The sequence below is a fragment of the Haematobia irritans genome, chromosome 4 (genome assembly GCF_050003625.1).
Source record: "Haematobia irritans isolate KBUSLIRL chromosome 4, ASM5000362v1, whole genome shotgun sequence".
NCBI classification, from domain to species: domain Eukaryota; kingdom Metazoa; phylum Arthropoda; class Insecta; order Diptera; family Muscidae; genus Haematobia; species Haematobia irritans.
In genome coordinates, this window is record NC_134400.1 from 152,919,825 (window position 1) to 152,941,520 (window position 21,696).

The 21,696-nt window shown below is 30.7% G+C and overlaps 1 protein-coding gene and 1 long non-coding RNA gene across 10 annotated transcripts in view; one reads left to right on the plus strand and one right to left on the minus strand.

The window, feature by feature from the left end:
- Nucleotides 1-518: 518 nt before the first annotated feature.
- Nucleotides 519-21,696, minus strand: part of dally (division abnormally delayed protein) — a 468,560-nt gene continuing 447,382 nt past the window's right edge. For all 9 annotated transcript variants that reach the window (XM_075304761.1, XM_075304766.1, XM_075304763.1 and 6 more), the window contains 4 exons: nt 12,341-12,510; nt 7,341-7,548; nt 2,433-2,577; nt 519-2,353 (listed from right to left, as the gene is read on the minus strand). In XM_075304761.1, the coding sequence (XP_075160876.1) occupies nt 2,178-2,353; nt 2,433-2,577; nt 7,341-7,548; nt 12,341-12,510 (699 nt within the window). In that variant the 3' untranslated portion in view covers nt 519-2,177. The remainder of the gene's footprint in view (nt 2,354-2,432; nt 2,578-7,340; nt 7,549-12,340; nt 12,511-21,696) is intronic.
- On the plus strand, nt 11,935-12,339 carry LOC142233749 (uncharacterized). The gene is made up of 2 exons (XR_012721483.1): nt 11,935-12,030; nt 12,108-12,339. It is a non-coding gene; the product is annotated as an uncharacterized LOC142233749 (long non-coding RNA).

Here is a 21,696-nt window from a genome sequence, read left to right on the forward strand (position 1 = left end):
TAACATTTTATCCAACTTGACTTTGTCTGTCTAAATATTAAAAATTATTTATATATGAATATGTGTAGGGTTCTGTTGTTATTATGTTTTATGGCACTTTTATGAATTGTTTGTTGTGCATTTCTCATATTTAAATGATAGCAAGACGTCTGGAAATGATGTTGTTTTTTTATCGAAAATACAACCATGTCTCTTATTTAGGCTTTGTCTGGTGAACACAGAGTTGTATTTGTTTCGTGACTTAAGGCCGATATTACACTCGGTTGACGAGTTGAAAATCACTGTAGTTACTTTTTATAAAATAATTCAATTTAAATCTAAAGATTTCAACCAATTGATTTTTACGTCTTTTTTAATAGACTTTTTGTCAAGATTTGGCAGGAATAAATTTATTTTAATTTATAGTTTTAATTATTTTATAAAAAGCGATCGTCATAATAAAGTGATGTTCTACTCGAAAATCGAACATATTACCTACCCATACATTTAAAGCATTTTAAGGGAATAAAAGGGAGGTATTTATTTTTTATTTAAAAAATATTTTAATTTAATTTAATAATTGCCTAAAATCAGTGTTTTTCTCTTCGTTTTTTTTTGATAACAAACAAATATAAACAGTTATTTTCTGTGTATTTGTTTTTGTTTTTACTTTTGTAATTTCTAATAGAAAGTTTAAATTTTTGCTCTTTGGACTTATATTTTTCTCCCTAGTATAGTGTTTGCTTTCATGGTTTTGCATATACATATTTAATTTTTGTTTCTATAAAAAACCACACTAGAAACGTTGTTATAGTAGGTTTACAATTTAAAAATTATCACTTAAGTTAGCTTAGGGTACATTGGAGAATAACATTACTAATCTAAGCAAAATTATTTATGTGTTTTGTTTTATCCTACGGGCTTTTCATATTGTGAAGGGGATCGATCAATCGATTTTGTCAAGATTTTGGCAATCATTATAGCATAATAGACCTCTTTTGTTTTGTTTTTGTGCTAAATTTGTATGAGCTATTCAGAGCATCGTACAACTCACTGGTATTCTATCCAGAATATCAGGGCAACTCACAGCAAATTGCTTAGTTGAATTTGGCGTTTTATCGATTTCATTTCATAATTTGAGTTATAAAATAAAAAAAAATATATATTTAAAATTGTTAAATACATAAATAATCGCAATAGGAAATATTTATAAATATATGGACAATTTAGGCCTTAAAATTTTAGGATTTAGCTTATTTTCTGTGATTGTGTATTGGTTTCTTTTAGTCCATCATATCTTGTTTGCCCTGTATTAAGAGAAAACAAGCTCAATATTTGATATTTTATATAAATTTAATATTGCCAGAGAAACATGTTTTAATTTCTAAAGGGTCTATAATATATAATTAGGATTTCCAAAATCTCTGAAATCTATCTGTCTACTTTAATTCCTGTTTCTCCATGTAGAACGTTTTTTAGCTCGAAAGAAAATTCAAAAAACAACTGATTTTATGTTCGAAAGTCAGCTGTTTTTTTTTGTCATTCTAGTCGAATGTGATCGTTAGGATTTGAAAAATTTATAGGGCTGATTAGAGAAATATTTCGTTCACATTGTCATAGTTTTGCAAATAAGTTTTTTTAACTCTCTATATAGATTACGGTACGGTCACACTGGTTAAATATTTGACAGAAATCAAAACAGAATTCATCATCACAGTCAAACATTTTCAATCACATCACAATAGGAGTGTTTTCCCAAAAAGGTATCTAAATATTTCTAAAATGCTCCGGGAAAAGGTCTTGACACTCATTTTGGTCAAACATGTATCTAGTGTGGCCATACCCTAAGGGTTTCTTGAAGTTACGCTCTAAGAGCATTAAGAGCAATATATGCATTTCATTTCTGGGGGGAGGAAGTTCACATTTTGTCTCTCGTTTGTATTAATACATATACATATATAAGTATAAGAGTTTGTGATTTAAATTGTTTTGTTATATTTTCCAGTTTTCCTTTACTTTATAGTGACAAATGTCATTACGTCCTTTTCAGTTTCTTCGCAATATATATATTATATAATAACTACATAATTTATAAAACAGAGTTGCACCCTTGGATTTGTTATTTGTTGCAGCATAATACACATTATCTGCAACACCAGCTGCAGCATATATAACATAAATTTAATTAAAGTATTTTCTTAAAATCGTATCGATGCTAAAAATGTTTGATGTATGACTAGTAGTATACCAAAGAGAGTTGTTAAACTCAACGTTGACGCATTTACACAGACAGCTGAACTTGATGGTTCTCGTGGTACAATTTCATTGTCTCTATCATTATTTGTGCGAGGATCAATTGGTGAAAGTCCAGCGCCTGGAATGAATACAAAAATAGAAATATACGTTATTCATAGTTGTTATACATTTGTATTGATAAAAAAAAAAAAACTGACCATCTCCCGAACCATCACCATCACCGGAACCCTGTAATCGGTATTCTTCATCATCTGCATCATCTGTGATGCGTCCGGATCCCTCATCATCATGACCCGCCATATCACTTTGAATGTCGTTAATGGTTCTAGTTGTGGAGGGTATCTAGTGGAAAGGGTGAAAAATAAAGTAAATAATATATTTTTAATAAATATATATATACAAAGAAAGCTATTCTATTAATGGCCCCGAAGGATTTAAGTAAAATTATAACATACTAATTGCAGGAATATTAAAAAAATATTTTTTGATTCAATAAATAATTAATCGATTCAATAAATTTTAAAATTGAATTTTCATCTACGGCAGTTCGGAAACTTCTTAGCCTAGCACAAAAAGCGCGGTATAAACAGAAGAAAGTTAAGTGTTTTGGAAACTTCCATCTCTGTTATGAACACATGTTAAATTTTGTTTCGATCTGGCAACTCCTTCATATAGAAACAGGTGTTCAAAAACGACGCATCCGCAATTTGTTTACAATGGAAAAATTAGAAATGCATGCTGCCATTAAATATTTCCATAAAAAATGTTTATCGGGACAAGAAATTCATAATGATATGGTGAATGTGTTAGGTGAAAGTGCTCCTCCATATGCAACAGTAAAAAATTGGGTTGCTGAATTTAAACGTGGTCATTGAAGATGAACCACGTAGTGGACGTCCAAAAATAGCAACAACAACAGAAATTGTAGCCAAAGTGCATGATATGATAACATATTAAATGATCGTGCGTGAAATTGCTAATATCATGGGCATCTCAAATGATCGAGTCCATTTAATTTTGCATGAAGAACTACATGAAAAAGTTTTCTGCAAGATGGATGCCGCATTTGTTAACAGTCGATCAAAAACGCATAAGAATGAACATTTCTCAAGCTTGTTTGGATCGTTTTAAGCGAAATAAAATGGATTTTAAGCGTCGTTTCATAACTGTTGATGAGACAAGGATCCACCACTATACTCCAGAGACAAAAGAACAATCCAAACAATGGACTGAAGCTGGAGGAAGTGCCCCAAAGAAGGCAAAAACAATTCAATCGGCTGGTAAGGTTTTGGCAACGGTTTTTTGGGACTTCAAAGGTATTTTATAGATTGATTATCTGCAAAAGGGTAAAACAATAAATTCAGAGTACTTTTGCAACCTTTTGGACCAATTAAATGTACAAATTCGAAAAAAACGTCCTGGCTTACAACACAAAAAAATATTTTTTCATCAAGACAACGCACACAAGAGTGTTTTAACAATGCCTAAAATCAACGAATTAAAGTACGAGTTGCTTGACCATCCACCTTATTCTCCTGATTTAGCTCCCAGTGACTTTTACTTGTTCCCAAATCTAAAAAAAATCCTTGCTGGCAAGCGTTTTACCTCAAATGAAGATGCAATTACAGTTGTAAACCACTATTTTGAAGACCTTGAGGAAAACTATTTTAATCAAGGGATAGAATTGATAGAAAAACGTTTGACTAAGTGTGTCGAAGTTTCAGGAGATTATATTGAAAAATAAAAATATTTTTGAAAAACTAACTATTCTCTTTCATTGATAGGCAGTTTCCAAACCGCCCTCGTATAGGCCGTTATGCATCTCTAACGAAATTTCCGCTACCAATAAGAAATGCATTGGTATTTTTACATTGTTATCGATTATTTACATTTAGCTCCCATAAGGAATGTATGGCAAAACTGTAGTATAGGCATACAGGAATTTTCTCCAGAGCTGCATACCGGTCTTATCACGAAAATCATCTTATTAATCACTGGTCCGATTACAAATATATATTATATAACTTATATGACAGATTTTAGTTTCGACAAAGAAACTAATAGATCAATGATTTTTTTAATTGACAAAAAAAAGATTGGTGACAATTTAAAAGATTATATTTAAAAATGTAATTGATTTTAGTGGCAAAAGCTGGGATACACTTTGAGTGTACATTTTTTGTTATTTTAAGCCTGGTAAGAATGTTCAATATAAAGTGCATCTCTATATGATAAACCTGAAGTAAACACTGAAAAACATATTTACGTGATATTAAAGATTACGCAACCTAAAGTTTAGGATACGAAATTTACAAACTATTAAAGACAAATTTCTTTAAAATAATGAAATGTTAATCAAAATAAATTTTATAATATTTGCTTCAATAATTAATTTCATTAAATTTAGGACACAAATTTTGTAAATTTGCGTCCCTCCGTTAAAGTCTCATGTCTTTGAACTAATGATAATTTTCCTTAAAGTAAAGAAACACATTTTTGATTTAAAGAAATCGTCCTTAAATTAACTGAAATATTGAATCTTTAGATTTATATAGGCTAAGACTTATTTTGATGAGTTTTTTGGAATTAAGAAAACATTGTTTACTTTGAAGTATCCGTTATAATTTGGATTTTAAACTGGCATTTGTTTGTACATGAGTATCGTTATTAATAAACCGCGAAAAGAGAATGCAAATTTGATAAATGTGATCTGTATCCTATTTTTAATTTTATTGGTCCTAGATTTAAAGCCATATAGGTCGCTAAAAATTTCTTTATTTTAAAGAAGCCGCATCTTTGGCTCGGAACCAATACCAAAATCCTTAAGGGAAGGTCAAAATCTTTGGATCCAAGTAAACTTTTTTTTGAGTGTAGGCATATAACTTAGTTTTTAATATGAGCTGCATAGCGGGCTTAAGAAATAGATGGATAGACTGTGTTATTAGCAAGCAACGAAATTTCCGCATACAAGGTTGCCACAGTTGATAGAAATCTATCAACAATGGTCGATTTTGGGATTTGTTAGATTGGTAGAATTCTTGATCATTTGGTAGATTTTGCAAACTATTCATCTTCACCTAACAGGTACTTCACAAATTTTGAATAGAAATAAAATTTTGACAAAATTTTCTATAGAAATACAATTTTGAAAAAATTTTCTATAGAAATAAAATGTTGACAAAATTTTCTATAGAAATAAAATTTAGAAAAAATTTGCTATAGAAATAAAATTTTGACAAAATTTTCTATAGAAATAAAATTTTGTCAAAATTTTCTATAGAAATAAAATTTGGACAACATTTTCTATAGAAATACAATTTTGACAAAATTTTCTATAGAAATAAAATTTTGACAAAATTTTCTATAGAAATAAAATTTTGACAAAATTTTCTATAGACATAAAATTTTGACAAAATTTTCTATAGAAATAAAATTTTGACAAAATTTCCAATAGAAATAAAATTTTGACAAAATTTTCAATAGAAATAAAATTTGGAAAATTTTTTCTCTAGGAATAAAATTTTGACAAAATTTTCTATAGAAATAAAATTTTGACAAAATTTTCTATAGAAATAAAATTTTGACAAAATTTCCTATAGAAATAAAATTTTGACAAAATTTCCTATAGAAATAAAATTTTGACAAAATTTTCTATAGAAATTAAATTTTGACAAAATTTTCTATAGAAATTAAATTTTGACAAAATTTTCTATAGAAATACAATTTTGACAAAATTTTGACAACATTTTCTATAGAAATAAAATGTTATCAAAATCTTCTATAGAAATAAAATTTTGACAAATTTTTCTATAGAAATACAATTTTGACAAAATTTTGTCACAATTTTCTATAGAAATAAATTTTTTTCTATAGACATAAAATTTTGACAAAATTTTCTATAGAAATAAAATTTGGAAAAATTTTTCTCTAGGAATAAAATTTTGACAAAATTTTCTATAGAAATAAAATTTTGACAAAATTTTCTATAGAAATAAAATTTTGACAAAATTTCCTATAGAAATAAAATTTTGACAAAATTTCCTATAGAAATAAAATTTTGACAACATTTTCTATAGAAATTAAATTTTGACAAAATTTTCTATAGAAATTAAATTTTGACAAAATTTTCTATAGAAATACAATTTTGACAAAATTTCCTATAGAAATAAAATTTTGACAAAATTTTCTATAGAAATAAAATTTTGACAAAATTTCCTATAGAAATAAAATTTGGACAAAATTGTCTACAGAAATAAAATTTGGACAAAATCTTCTATAGAAATAAAATTTTGACAAAATTTTCCATAGAAATAAAATTTTGACAAAATAGAAATAGAAATAAAATTTTGACAAAATTTTCTATAGAAATAAAATTTGGAAACATTTTTCTCTATGAATAAAATTTTTGACAAAATTTTCTATAGAAATTAAATTTTGACAAATTTTCCTTTGGAAATACAATTTTGACAACATTTTCTATAGAAATAAAATTTTGTCAAAATTTTCTATAGAAATAAAATTTGGACAAAATTTTCTATAGAAATACAATTTTGACAAAATTTTCTATAGAAATAAAATTTTGTCAAAATTTTCTATAGAAATAAAATTTGGACAAAATTTTCTATAGAAATACAATTTTGACAAAATTTTCTATAGAAATAAAATTTTGACAAAATTTTCTATAGAAATAAAATTTTGACAAAACTTTCTATAGAAATAAAATTTTGACAAAATTTCCTATGGAAATAACATTTTGACGAAATTTTCTATAGAAATAAAATTGTGACGGAATTTTCTATAGATATAAAATTGTGACAAAATTTTCCATAGAAATAAAATTTTTACAAAATTTCTATAGAAATAAAATTTGGAAAAAATTTTCTATAAAAATAAAGTTTTGCCAAAATTTTCTATAGAAATAACATTTTGACAAAATGAAGAACTGTAAAATAAGATAGTAGTTTTTTGGTAAAGTCTTCTTCAAATTGTGGTAGATTATTTTTGGATCGAGTGGCAACCGTGGATGCATATCGGATTAAAAGATAATGCATGCTATTACATTTTTATTTACTTAAATTAACTTAACTAACAATGTTTATACTCACCGCTGTTGCAATATGTTTGCGAATTTTCAACAATTTGTCTTCCAACTCATTCAATTTTGTTGGTTGAGGAGTTGACGTAAAAGGTACCTCAGGATTGTAGCGTTGGGTATCACTTGTGGGTGTCATCACCAAATGTGTGTAATCACCGATGCGGTCACCCATCCAACAATGACGATCACTTCTTTGAATTTCATCATCATCACACACGCTGGAAAAGTGAGAAAAATTCATAATTTATAATCAATTAATTGTAATTTTTGATTTATAGGAAATAATTTATAAACAAATTTCATAAAGTTCGTATAGACAATGCAAAAACTAGAGAACCTAATGTTACTGTACACTTATTTTTGTTAATTCCAAATACAAGTTACATTCCAGCATAAGTGCATAAATGGAGTGTGATCATACGGCCACGCTCACAAGCACACATTTCTCTCTGCCCATCTCTGGTTTAGACTTAAGCATACATTAAAAAAAAAAAAAAAAAAAAAAAAACAATTCATTTATTTTACAAATAGTGTTCACAATAAATTTCCAATGATGCAATTCATAAATTGTATGAACAAATTTCATAAATTAAAAATGTACTTGGTTTGAATGACTCTGATTTCATGCATTATATTAATAAAATGTTTTATATTTTAAATAAAATAATAAAATATCTTTCTTTAAGAAATATCTTTCGATAATTAAAAATATGTACTTTTACATAATATTTATGAAAACCATGATACATTATTGTTTTCTTTTTGATTTATTTTTCACTCTAATACTTAATTATGTATAATTATAAAAGATTATGAACCCATTTATTTGGAAAACTCATTAAATCCGAACTACCAAAGAGTAATTTTATAGTATTTCATATTTTTTCAATTGAAGCGTAGATAATATGGTTTTATTCCATCAACCATTCTCCAGTTGAAAAAAAAACACACACGCACGTAATATATAATATTTTGCTCACCACGGCCACTAAAACTGAACTGAGAAGACTAACTGCAAGTAATGATACATACACCCTCAAAAAGAAGAATCGTATCTGTAACACACTAAAAAAGGTGAACTCTCTATTTCATTAAAGCCAAATTAACTTAATTTTAGTTCATGGAATTATTATATTGGAAGAAACTTTCCTTTAATTTAATAATTTTTTGCGTACTTTAATTAAATGAATTAAAAACGGGAAACAATTATACACAAATGAAGTAAAAATTTTACTAAATTCGCACTTCTCACAAAATAGTTAATTATTTCTTTCAATTTGTAAATTTTACTACAAATGCGTCCATCAAGAACTTCGTATGCCACTAAAGACATTCTGTCAATTTCGAACTCCATTTTTTTCTTTCAAACTATAAAATTTTCCTTAACAAGTGAAAAAAAAATAATTATGTCTAATAAATTTTCTTGAATTTGTCAAAAAATATTTACTTATTTTTATGATATCGGCGTGATGTCAGCCGTCTGTAATGCTATTTAGTTAAATTTTTCTAAAAATATTAAACATTTTCTAAAATTAACTAAATGTTTTCTTCCTGATGGGTTCACAGTTTTTTCAGTGCATATACTCCCAAACATATTCTGCTTGAAGCATATATATTTTAAGAATTTGTATAAACAAAAAAAAAATGTTTGTACTGTGCAAACATATTTTGATTCATCCTAAGCATATCTTTTTAAGGCTCCGAATATACAATTAAATATGTAAATTGAATAACATTTAGACTTAAACATTTCAAAATTTCAATTTTCCTCACATATCCACATAAAAAATATGCCTCTCAAGTAGAGCACCTCAAGTAGAGCACCTTTGCCCCCATTTGATTCTCTCACTGTGTTATATTGATATCTTCGCTATCTACACGGACGAAAAATACTGTTTTCATTTGTTTGGGTGTATAAATTATATGTATGGAACTCAAATTTTTTTAACACAATATTTTTAAGTGCAAGCATATAATGTTCATAAACTGAAGCGATTTTTTTGAGGGTGCAAGTACCCAATTCTGGTGAATTGTATGGCATTTTTTTTTTGTAGATTAAATAATCCTTACAGACTAATTATATAAATACATATTTGCAAATAACTTTATGCATTTAAAAATAGAATTAATTTACGCTTAAATGTAGTATGATTTTCAGATAGGTCCAGTAAGAAGAAGTACTTATTGAATTGGAAGAACAGACGATGTATTGGGCCATTATTCACATAATCTCGTGAATCCGTATTTCCTGGGGTGTCTTATAGTATCCACCATAATTTTCTCATTGATTAATGCATTAATGGACTACATTTATGATGATCTCTTGCAATTATCGCGCCTGATATTCAGTGATCGTGTATTTCCCGGCATTTTGGGTCAATCTTTTGCTGAGCGTTCAACAACCAGTCGTAGCTTGCAAATTGTATATCTTCTACTCTTCATTCTGGGTCTATATATCAATACCAAATTTGCGGTTAATATCAGTACTTTATTCACTTATCCCCCTCACCATCGTCAAATTGAGACCATGGAGGACATTATGAATTCCCCTCTTCAAATTCTTCTCTATGATGCCGAAGATGAGTTCATGAGTCCTTTCACTGGTAGCTATACTTCAGCAATTATTACTACCAACAATTATACCTTTATCCACTTTTTATGATATGGTGAAGTTGCAGCTAATATTCACACCCTAAAAAATCTCGCTTCTGTAACATATACCCCAAACACATTTAGCTTCAAGCATATATATTTTCAGGATGAACAATACAAACTATTGTTTGTCACCTTAGGGCATACAATGTTAATGAAATTTTCTTTGTGTGGATACACACAAAAAAATTTTTTTCTGATTCAATCACCAAATTAATTGATCCAATTAATTTTTTAATTGAAATGTCTTCAATCACGAAAATGATAGTATCAATCACAGTTTTAATTGGGCATAGAAAAAAATCCTGATTAAAGAATTAATTGATTTTTTTCAGCAAATTTCAATTAATTTTTTAATTGATTCAATTAAAAATTTAATTGATGTTGATTGCAAAACTCAATTAATTTATTATTTAAAAAAGGTAACTATTTTTAATTACTGTCTGAATTGACTTAGAGTTTTTATTTGGATTAACAAATGATTGTTTGAAATACATTTTTAATTAAAAATTAAAAAAATCAGCACTTTTTTTAACTGAATTAGTCTTCCGAAATTGATTAAAAAGTTAATTGTATCAATTAATTTTTTAATTAAAAATTTTAAAATTTTCAATCATTGGCTTAATTAACTTAATGTTTCTATCATGATTAAAAAGTTAATTGTATCAATTAATTTATTAATTGAAAACATTTTCAACTTCAATTAACTTTTTAATTGGAAATATTTTGGTGATATTTTTTTCTGTGTATATTCCCACCAAAAAAATTTGGAAGTTCTTCCAAAGGCACAACTTTAAAATCACTTCCAGAAGATGCACTCCCAAAGATGTTCTTTATTTTAAATACACAGAAAGTTGTTTTAATTCATTTTTTTTATAATTCGCTTTGTTCTTAGTTCTAATGGGTAATTTTAACTTTTTTTGTTTCAAAAAGTTAAAAACAGAGTAAGAATTAACAGTTTGGCTGATAAGTCCCCGGTCTGACACATAGATGGCGTCGCTAGTATTAATTGCATATTATTTTTATATAGTACCAACCTTCAAATGATTCGTGTCAAAATTTGACGTAAGTCAATTAGTTTGTGAGATAGAGCGTCTTTTGTGAAGCAACTTTTGTTATTGTGAAAAAAAAATGGGAAAAAAGGAAATTCGTGTTTTGATAAAATACTGTTTTCTGAAGGGAAAAAATACGGTGGAAGCAAAAACTTGGCTTGATAATGAGTTTCCGGACTCTGTCCCAGCGAAATAAACAATAATTGATTGGTATGCAAAATTCAAGCGTGGTGAAACGAGCACGGAGGACGGTGAACGCAGCGGACGCCCGAAAGAGGTGGTTACCGACGATAACATCAAAAAAATCCACAAAATGATTTTCAATGACAGTAAAATGAAGTTATTCGAGGTAGCAGAAGCCTTAAAGATATCAAAGGAACGTGTTGGTCATATCATTCATCAATATTTGGATATGCGCAAGTTCTGTGCAAAATCGGTGCCGCGCGAGCTCACATTTGACCAAAAACAACAACGTGTTGATGATTCTGAGCGGTGTTTGCAGCTGTTAACTCGTAATACACCCGAGTTTTTCCGTCGATATGTGACAATGGATGAAACATGGCTCCATCACTACACTCCTGACTCCAATCGACAGTCGACTGAGTGGACAGCGACCGGTGAACCGTCTCCGAAGCGTTGGCTTAGAACAAAATGCATTGGTGTATAGTTATTTAAAAAGCCTATTTTTGGCTACTATAAATTTCAGCAAGTCATGATGTAGGGTACATAAAATTCAGCCAGACCTAAATTTCGGCTGTACAGACTTACTGTTTATATATTTTGTCCCGACGTCTTTCATCTATCGCCAAACGCTCTGGATGTGTTCCATCATAATAAAGTGATTCATAGGAACTCTTAATTTATTTTAAATTTTGACAGTTTCTTTCTTTTTGTTATCGATAAAAGATGTTAAGCCAAATTATTTTTCAAATTCAAGCAGCCATTCACAATATTTTTATGGCTAAAGCTTTTAAATATTCTGAAAATTGTTGTGGGGTAAGCTAATGTTTAATATTCGGAGGATCTTTAATAAATTCCAAGTTATTCCCGTTATTTTTTCTCCAAATTTACAGGCTTGTCAACATAAGCTAGGGCGTGACTATCTTCTAAACATGATATTTTTCGGTGGAGCTATTTTTAGTCCATTATATTTTTGCATATTAAGTGGATATATGGGAAAGTTGCGATGGAACCATAAACGATAAAATTTTGAAAATCGTTGCTAATGTTCTAAGTATCAGATGTAAAAATTTCACCAAATTAACAATGTAAAAGAAAATCGGTAAACATCTCTAATTGAACTTACTTATTGACGATGTTTGAATAAAAATCTTTGGATTTATCGATTGTTGAGAGGAAACGTAAAAGTTCGGAATCTATAGGTGTGGCCCATTTAACATTATGTGGCATTTGTTTCACATCATTTTCAGATGTAATCGAGGGTAATAATCTGGGTGTTCCACATGTTTTCTTCACCTGCAAGAATAAAGAGGCAAAAAATAGGTTGTAAAATCCATCAAGACATAGGAGTTATAAAAGTTATAGTAAGATATCCTATTATTTTCTTACACTGAAAAAAAAATACTAATCTAATATATTCTTTTATATTGCAACCTTAATTGTAATAAATATTTGATTAATGGCCAGTTTCTCATCCTCCGATTAATTTTAACCGGAGGATAGACCTCCGGTTAGTAAAATTTTTGTATGGGATCAGCTGTTTTATCGACACGATAAATAATAAAACAACATTGAGAAACTGGCCCTAAGTGAAGGTCGATAAGAGGCTAAACTCTAGCTCTCAGATTTCTACCTCTCAGATTTCTTTCAAAACTTCATAGATAGTAGAACTCGAAGAGTAGATTACAACAACAATTTTTCCCTGGCAGCTGTAACCGGGGAACCGGTTATTCGGTTCTAAAGTCTAAGTAAAAAATCGTTAATAAGACCTTTTCTGGTGAACCGATTAGTTTGATATATACATCTCTAGCGAGCTAATGATAACCCATTTCAAATTATTACCTTTACCCTTTTAGTGATGTACATACAAAAGTAATCGGTGCAATAGAACCGGTTTTATTAACGATTATTTACTTGTACTTTAGGCTCTCTATCGACCCAAAAAATCACAAAAAAAAATTGGTGGTATAGCTAAACTAGAGTTGCTTCGGATAATATTTCATTAAATTATTATAAAATTTTTGTTTGACAATGTTTTCTTAACCTCAAAACAAATAAATTAAAATTTTGGCAACATAGTTCACAGTAATAAGAAGTTCAAATACAAATTGAATTTTAAGTCCGATAGTATCTCAATTTTTATACCCTGCGCCACACTGTGGAACAGGGTATTATAAGTTAGTGATAGACACATGGGGTCTTTGGCAAAAATGCTCAGGGTGGGTGGGCTCTTGAGTCGATATAGCGATGTCCGTCTGTCCGTGAACACATTTTTGTAATCAAAGTCTAAGTCGCAGTTTTAGTCCATCGACTTCAAATTTGGCACAAGTATGTGTTTTGGCTCAGAATAGACCCCTATTGATTTTGGAAGAAATCGGTTCAGATTTAGATATAGCTCCCATGTATATATTTCGCCCGATATGGACTTATATGGCCCCAGAAGCCAGAGTTTTACCCTAATTTGCTTAAAAGAAAAACAATTAGTTCTAGAGTCAAGTGTGCCAAATTTTATTGAAATCGGTTCAGATTTAGATATAGCTCCCATATATATCTTTCGCCCGATATGGACTAATACGGTCCCAGAAGCTAGAGTTTTATCCCAATTTGGTTGAAATTTTGCACTATTTAGGAGTACAATTAGTAGTGTAGTCAAGTATGCCAAATTTTATTGAAATCGGTTCCGGTTTAGATATAGCTCCCATATATATGTTTTTCTGATTTCGACAGAAATGGTCAAAATATCAACATTTTCCTTGTAAAATCGCCACTGCTTAGTCGAAAAGTTGTAAAAATGACTCTAATTTTCCTAAACTTCTAATACATATATATCGAGCGATAAATCATAAATAAACTTTTGCGAAGTTTCCTTAAAATTGCTTCAGATTTAAATGTTTCCCATATTTTTTTTTTTTACTAACATTGTGTTCCACCCTAGTGCATTAGCCGACTTAAATTTTGAGTCTATAGATTGTGTAGAAGTCTACCAAATTCTATCCAGATCGAGTGATATTTAAATGTATGTATTTGGGACAAATCTTTATATATAGCCCCCAACACATTTGACAGATGTGATATGGTATCGAAAATTTAGATCTACAAAGTGGTACAGGGTATAATATAGTCGGCCCCGCCCGACTTTAGACTTTCCTTACTTGTTTTCTTTATATTAAAAAATTAAATTCTTGCGATTTGCGATTTAGACCAATTAAAATAGAGACATACCTTGATAATTCACCATGGTTTTGTTTATTTGCAGAGCGCAGTCATTCCACTCAATTGAGCAGTCAAGTGACTAAATTTCTTTTTGAAAAACGAGAATTACCGTACAAATCAGTCAATTTGCATTACAAACAAGTAAGTAAAGTAGAAAGTCGGGCGGGGCCGACTATATCATACCCTAAACCACCATTACAGAATTAGTAATCATAAGCATTTGTGGGGTAACATATAGGTCTGGGAGATAAACCGCAGTTCCATATTTAAGAAAATTAAGGGGTACATGCCACTAATATTGAGCCCATTATTAAAAAAGAGAAAATCGTTAAATTAGTGTGAGTAATAAATACAAATTTGTAAAAATCGAGCAATATTCTTATGTAAGAGCTACAAGTACGTATAAGTACGATCGGCTAATACATCAAAATTTGAAATTTGAGTAACATTGGTTAATAAATAAGAGTACTATGGCCAAATTTGGGAAAATCGAGCGATGCATATATATGGAAGCTATATCTAAATCTGAACCAATTTCGATGATATTTTGCACATATAGTTAGTGCTATAGAAGATTATATTTAGCCAACTTTGAGTAAGATCGGTTGATAAATAAAGGTTTTGTGGCCAAATTTGGGAAAATCGGGCGATACATATATATGAGAGCTATATCTAAATCTGAACCGATTTCGATGAAATTTTGCAGACTTAAAGGGTGATGAAAAAGTTTACTATGCACAAAATTTGATGACGATCGGTTTGTAAAAAAGCGCAACGTGACTCCATTTGTCGAAATCGGGCGATACATATATATGGGAGCTATATCTAAATTTGATCCGATTTCTTCCAAATTCAATAGCGTTCGTCCTTGTGCGCAAAAAACTCCCTGTACCAAATTTCATCAAAATCGGTTAATAATTGCGACCGGAATCCTGTGAACAACAAATACATGGACAGACGGACGGACGGACACCAAGCGCTAGATCGACTCAGGAGGTGATTCTGAGTTGATCGGTATATATTTTATGGGGTCTAAAATTAATATTTCTGGTAGGCACATTTTTTGGCCGATCAAACTTATTATACCCTGACCACTATGTGGTTTAGGGTATAAAAAGGTGTGGATAGGATGGATAGGATTTTATAAGCTTTTAAAATATTTGGTGTTTCGTCAAGAGAACAAAGGAAAGAAAACAAAAATAAAGCCAAATTAAAAAATCACTCAATTGCAGACCAAGAAGAGCCCTCTACGGTGTGCAGACAAACTACAGCGCTGTCAATTCACTTATGTCTTATGGTGTTTTCTTTTCTGAAAAAAGTGCTTTGCCTTCATTTTGTCTGTACAGAATGCGCATTTTTAAAATGTTACCAGCAACCTAAAAAAATGCTATCATTTCAGCGGGCAGAAAAGAATTCAAAGAAGGAAACAGGGCAATCGCAGCACTCTCGTTTGTTGGCAGTGCTGAAATGCCCGTAATTTGCCTCTAATGGTGGCGCTATTTTCACAACAGAATTCGAAGCCTTTTCGCACTTTTGCCTGTTTTTTTAGAAAAGAATCTAAAGAGTACATTTTCCGGGCAAAATGCAAAAAAGTGTGCATTTTTTACAAGAAAAGAAAACGCCATTATATTTAATTGGTCTATGATTATAAGTTAGTCCATATGTTTGCAACACCCAGAATGAGACGGGATAGACACATGGTGTCCTTTGCAATAATGCTCAAGGTGAGTTCGCGAGTCGATCTAGCCATATCCATCTGTCTGTCCGTCCGTCTGTCTGTCTGTGAACACATTTTTGCGATCAAAGTCTACGTCGCAGTTTTAGTTCAATCGACTTCCAATTTGGCACAAGTACGTTTTTTGGGTCCGAATAGAACTCTATTTATTTTGGAAAAAAAAATCGGTTCCGATTTATATCTTTCGCCCGATATGCACCTATATGGCCCCTGAAGCCAAAATATCACTTCTATTTACTTGAAATTTTGCATAAATAATAGAATTGCCATTTGAAATCGTTTCAGATTTAAGTATATATCCCGATTTACACTCATATGACCCCAGAGGCCACATTTTTACTCCGATTTACATGAAATTTGGCACAGGGGATAGAGTTAACATTCTAGCCACGCGTGACAATTTTGGTTGAAATCGGTTCAGATTTATATATAGCTCCCACATATATCTTTCGCCCGATATGACCTACTTGAAATTTTGCACAGACAGTAGTATACAAATTCTCACTATACATGCTAAATTTGGTTGAAATCGATTCATATACATCATTCGCCCGATTTAGATTCATATGGCCAGGGATTCATTCTGAAAATTTTGAAATCTAGCACAGAGAGTGTAATTAAAATTTTAACAATGTGTGCCAAATTTGGTCAAAATCGGCTCCGATTTAGAAAAAACCCCTTATATATGTTCTTCCGATTTGGGCTGGCCATGTTTGCCCACATTTTTCTTATAAATCGGAAGTCGACAGACAAACATAAATGCCGATTTATTTACCTATACTCTAATTCGTATTTATCGACCGATAAATCAGAAATGCAGATTTTGAAAATTTATACATTGGCTTAGATTTAAATATTTTCCATATTTTTATTAATGCGTCTCACAGACTATAAGTTCTTCCGGACGGAATGTCTGTTTTTTTGAAAGAATCTTACAGTGTGTCAAATCGATACGACAATTCGTTGATGACTAAATAATCGGTAAATGTGTTATCGATCCCATAAACATGCAGCAGTATCGACTATGCTTTCGTACTTAACTTATAATGTGGCCAATATATGGAATATAATCGACACGACCACTGATAAACTTATAGTCTGCACGGCGCATAAAATTGTGCTTCGTCCCGGTCATTAGCCGATTACAGTTTTGAGTCTAGAGTTTTTGTAGAAGTCTAAAAAATTTTGTCCTACCGTTTCAGATTTAAATGTATGTGTATGGGAACATTAACCATTATATATAGCACCCAAAAAAGTTGAAGGATTTGAGATGGTATCGAAAATGTAGATCTACAAAGTGGTGCAGGGTATAGTATAGTCGGCCCCGCCCAACTATAGACTTTCCTTACTTTTTTATGCGTAATAATCATTGGTTAAGCTTTCTGGAAGGACCTGGTAGAGCCTCCGTATAATTTCTATCTATTTTAAATTTCTCTATCTCCCTCTCTGTGCTTTGAATAATAATAGCAAATAATTATTCAAAGCACAGATAGTCTTTTTTATTTTTTATTTAGTTTTAGTAGTTTTCTAATTTATTGCTTGATAAGAAAATTGTTTCATTGCTTATTTGATTATATTCCTAGACCAAGAATGGTCGGAACCCCTGTTTGAATAATTAACCAAAGTGGAAGTGAAAAGAAAGACTGAAGACAAAGTGTGAAGAAGTGTTTATTGGATTTTAATTGTCTGTTGAAGTGCATATTAAATGGTGTACAACATTAGCAACTAACTTGGCCAGCATTGAGTGGATGGCATTAATTGCGATTGGCGCTAGAAAAAGGATGCATTTGTTGCACGTGCAGTTTCTTAGCAAAGATATCCCTTAAGTGAATTAAATATTGACTTAAAAACTCTTTCAGGTTTGGTGTTTAGTTCACTAACCACCTGCTTTTGCTTGTATAAAATTGATTGTGTGCCACCTCAAATCAAATTTTTTAAATTCTTACATTTTTAAAGCCACCGTTAATCATTTGTTGCGAGACTTTTTCGCTAGAGTGCACTGGTTATGTTTTTATCTTTACTTAAACTTGGGGAAATCCCTTGATTTTTAACCTGTCAGTTGTGACAGCAGCAGTATCAAGTGTTTATAAATCAACAAGATCAGTTGTGTTTATTTATTTGGTACTTCTTATACCCTCCACCATAGGAGGGTATATTAACTTTGTCATTCCGTTTGTAACACATCGAAATATTGCTCTAAGACCCCATAAAGTATATATATTCTGGGTCGTGGTGAAATTCTGAGTCGATCTGAGCATGTCCGTCCGTCCGTCCGTCCGTCTGTTGAAATCACGCTAACTTCCGAACGAAACAAGCTATCGACTTGAAACTTGGCACAAGTAGTTGTTATTGATGTAGGTCGGATGGTATTGCAAATGGGCCATATCGGTCCACTTTTACGTATAGCCCCCACATAAACGGACCCCCAAATTTGGCTTTCAGACCCTCTAAGAGAAGCAAATTTCATCCGATCCGGCTAAAATTTGGTACAGGGTGTTAGTATATGGTCTCTAATAACCATGCAAAAATTTGTCCACATCGGTCCATAATTATATATAGCCCCCATCATTAGCGTAGCTAGAAAATTTTCCTAGGGGGGGCTATAGCCCCCCTAGCTGAAAATTTATAGACTGAACTTATAGGTTCAATTAATGTTTTATTTCATAAAAATGAATAACAATATAGGCATCAAAATAACTCGACAATTAATTTATAATAAAGCAACTAAAAGTAGTTCCACACTTTTCCCAGCAAAAAAATTGGGAGTTGTTCTAATGTCACATCTTTACAAGCACTTCCAAAAATGTCCTCACAAAGAAGTTAATTATTTTAACTACACAGGAAGTTTTTTTACTTCATTTTTTCATATTTTAATGCGTAATTTTTTGTTTTCTTTTAAAAAAGGTAAGAATAAATAAAATGATACAAATTATTCAAATTTTGCCACAAAAATGCTAAATTCATTATAGACATTTTTATAGAATTTTTGAAAATATTCGAGGGAAAACGTTTCAAACAAGCGTTAGAATGCATTAAAAATCATAAAAAATATAAAAATTAATTATTTGGGAAAATATAACAAATTTTTTTAATTCACATTCAAAACACTGAATTTGGATCACAACTTAAGAAGTGATGCAAATTCATTGCAACGGCTGTTGAAACGGTGGATATTCGTTCTATGACAATTTCATATTACATTCATCGCTTCTCCGCCAATTTTGCACCACTTCCGGACCCAAAAAGAAGATTTTCACTTCTTTTTGGCTATGCTTTTTTGCAGCATTATTAAGATATTAATTTATGAAAAATAGTATCAATTACTATTTTTTTTAATTAAATTAACAAAACAAGACTAAATAAAATAATAAAGGAGCTTTAGTTATTCAACTAAATCAAAAGTTCAACCACAGATTTATTTTAAATATCAGATTTCAAACATTGCCATCGGCAACTGCTACCACAACCCAAGTAATTCGATTGTGCATGAAAGTCTTTAGCGGAACTTTGTGCGGTTGTATATACTTGTTTAATTTTTAGAAAAATGTAAAATCGTAAATAGGTTTTCAAATTCTGGGGGGGGGCTAAAATTTTTTTGGGGGGGTCTAAGCCCCCTCCCCAGAGGCCTTCCTACGCTTATGGCCCCCATATAAACCGATCCCCCGATTTGGCTTTCGGAGCCTCTAAGAGGAACAAATTTCATCCGATCCGGCTGAAATTTGGTACATAGTGTTGATATATGGTCTCTAACAACCATACAAAAATTGGTCCACATCGGTCCATAATTATATATAGCCCTCATATAAACCGATCCCCAGATTTGGCTTGCGGAGCCTCTAAGAGAAGCAAATTTCATCCGACCCGGCTGAAATTTGGTACATGGTGTTGGTATATGGTCTCTAACAACCATGCAAAAATTGGTTCACATCGCTCCATAATTATATATAGCCCCCATATAAACCGATCCCCAGATTTGACCTCCGCAGCCTCGTGGAAGAGCAAAATTCAACCGATTCGGTTGAAATTTGGTATGTGGTGTTAATATATTGCTTCAAACACCCATACAAAAATTGGTCGAAATCGGTCCATAATTATATATAGCCCCCATATAAACCGATCCACAGATTTGACCTCCAGAGCCCCTTGGAAGAGCAAAATTCATCCGATTCGGTTGAAATTTGGTACTTGAATTTTGTACATTATATTTAACAACCATGCCAAAAGTGGTCCATATCAGTCCATAATCATATATAGCCCCCATATAAACCGATCCCGAGATTTGGTTTTGGAGCCACTTGGAGGAGCAAATTTCATCCGAGTCAGTTGATATTTGGTACATTGTGCTAGTATATGGCCGTTAACAACCATGCCTAACTAGGTCCATATCGGTCTATAGTTATATATAGCCTCAGATAAATATCAAACAAAAATTGGTCTATATCAAGTTCATAACTGTATATAGCCCACATATAACCGACGCCATATTTCAATTCTGGCTCTCTACGTACCGTGCAAATGTCCATATCGATTCGTAATTATTTGTAGACTTTCCTATACATACCTCTTTTGTCTAATATATACCACGTATGGATTAACTCACAATTTAGAAAACGGTGTTAAGAAGTTTTAAGATACCACAACTCAATTAATTCGATTGTGGATGACAGTCTTTGGTAGAAGTTTCTACGCAATCCATGGTGGAGGGTACATAAGATTCGGCCTGGCCGAACTTACGGCCGTATATACTTGTTTTCTTTTGTTGTTTTGTGATAACATATATATAAAAAATCGAAAATAATTTTTATTTGATTCTATTTTGTTGCAACCACTACGGTGGTTAGTTAACTAACCACCCTACATATATTCCAAAAGCCTGAAGCAAAACTTTATTTATTTTCTTTTATTTTATAATAAAATTTACAAAATTTACACGAGCCCTTTAAAGAAAGGATAAATTAAAGTGTAGCCAAAAGATATATAAAAATGTTTTGTTTTTTGGATCTGGAATGGTGTAAAATCGGATCAGAAGCAATTAAATTTACATGGCCTTGACATAGGAGGGAACACAAAACTAAAAACCTGAGTCAATCACGAAATTAATTGATAATATTTTAATTGAAACGTTTCAATCACGAAAATAATAGTATCAATCACAGAATTCATTAGAAATAAAATATATAACTGATTTATTCGGCACTTTAATTAATTTTTTAATTGGTACAATTAATACATTTAATTGATTTTGTCGAAAAACTTAATTAATTTTTTAATTGTTGCAATCAATTATTTTTTGTACTATTGCTTATTTATTTATTATTTTTCCCCCTTTTGATGAAATAATTTGCTTGTAATTTCACATGAATTTATACTTTCTTATGCATTTTCCGATTATATTTATAGTTGACATTTTTTTTAGATTTGAGTCAAAATTATATGAACCAGAGTGTAGTATGAAATCAATTGTTTGTGAACGAAATGTTCAATTACATTTTTAATTGGATATTTAGTTTTAATTAAAATATTAATTGGAATAA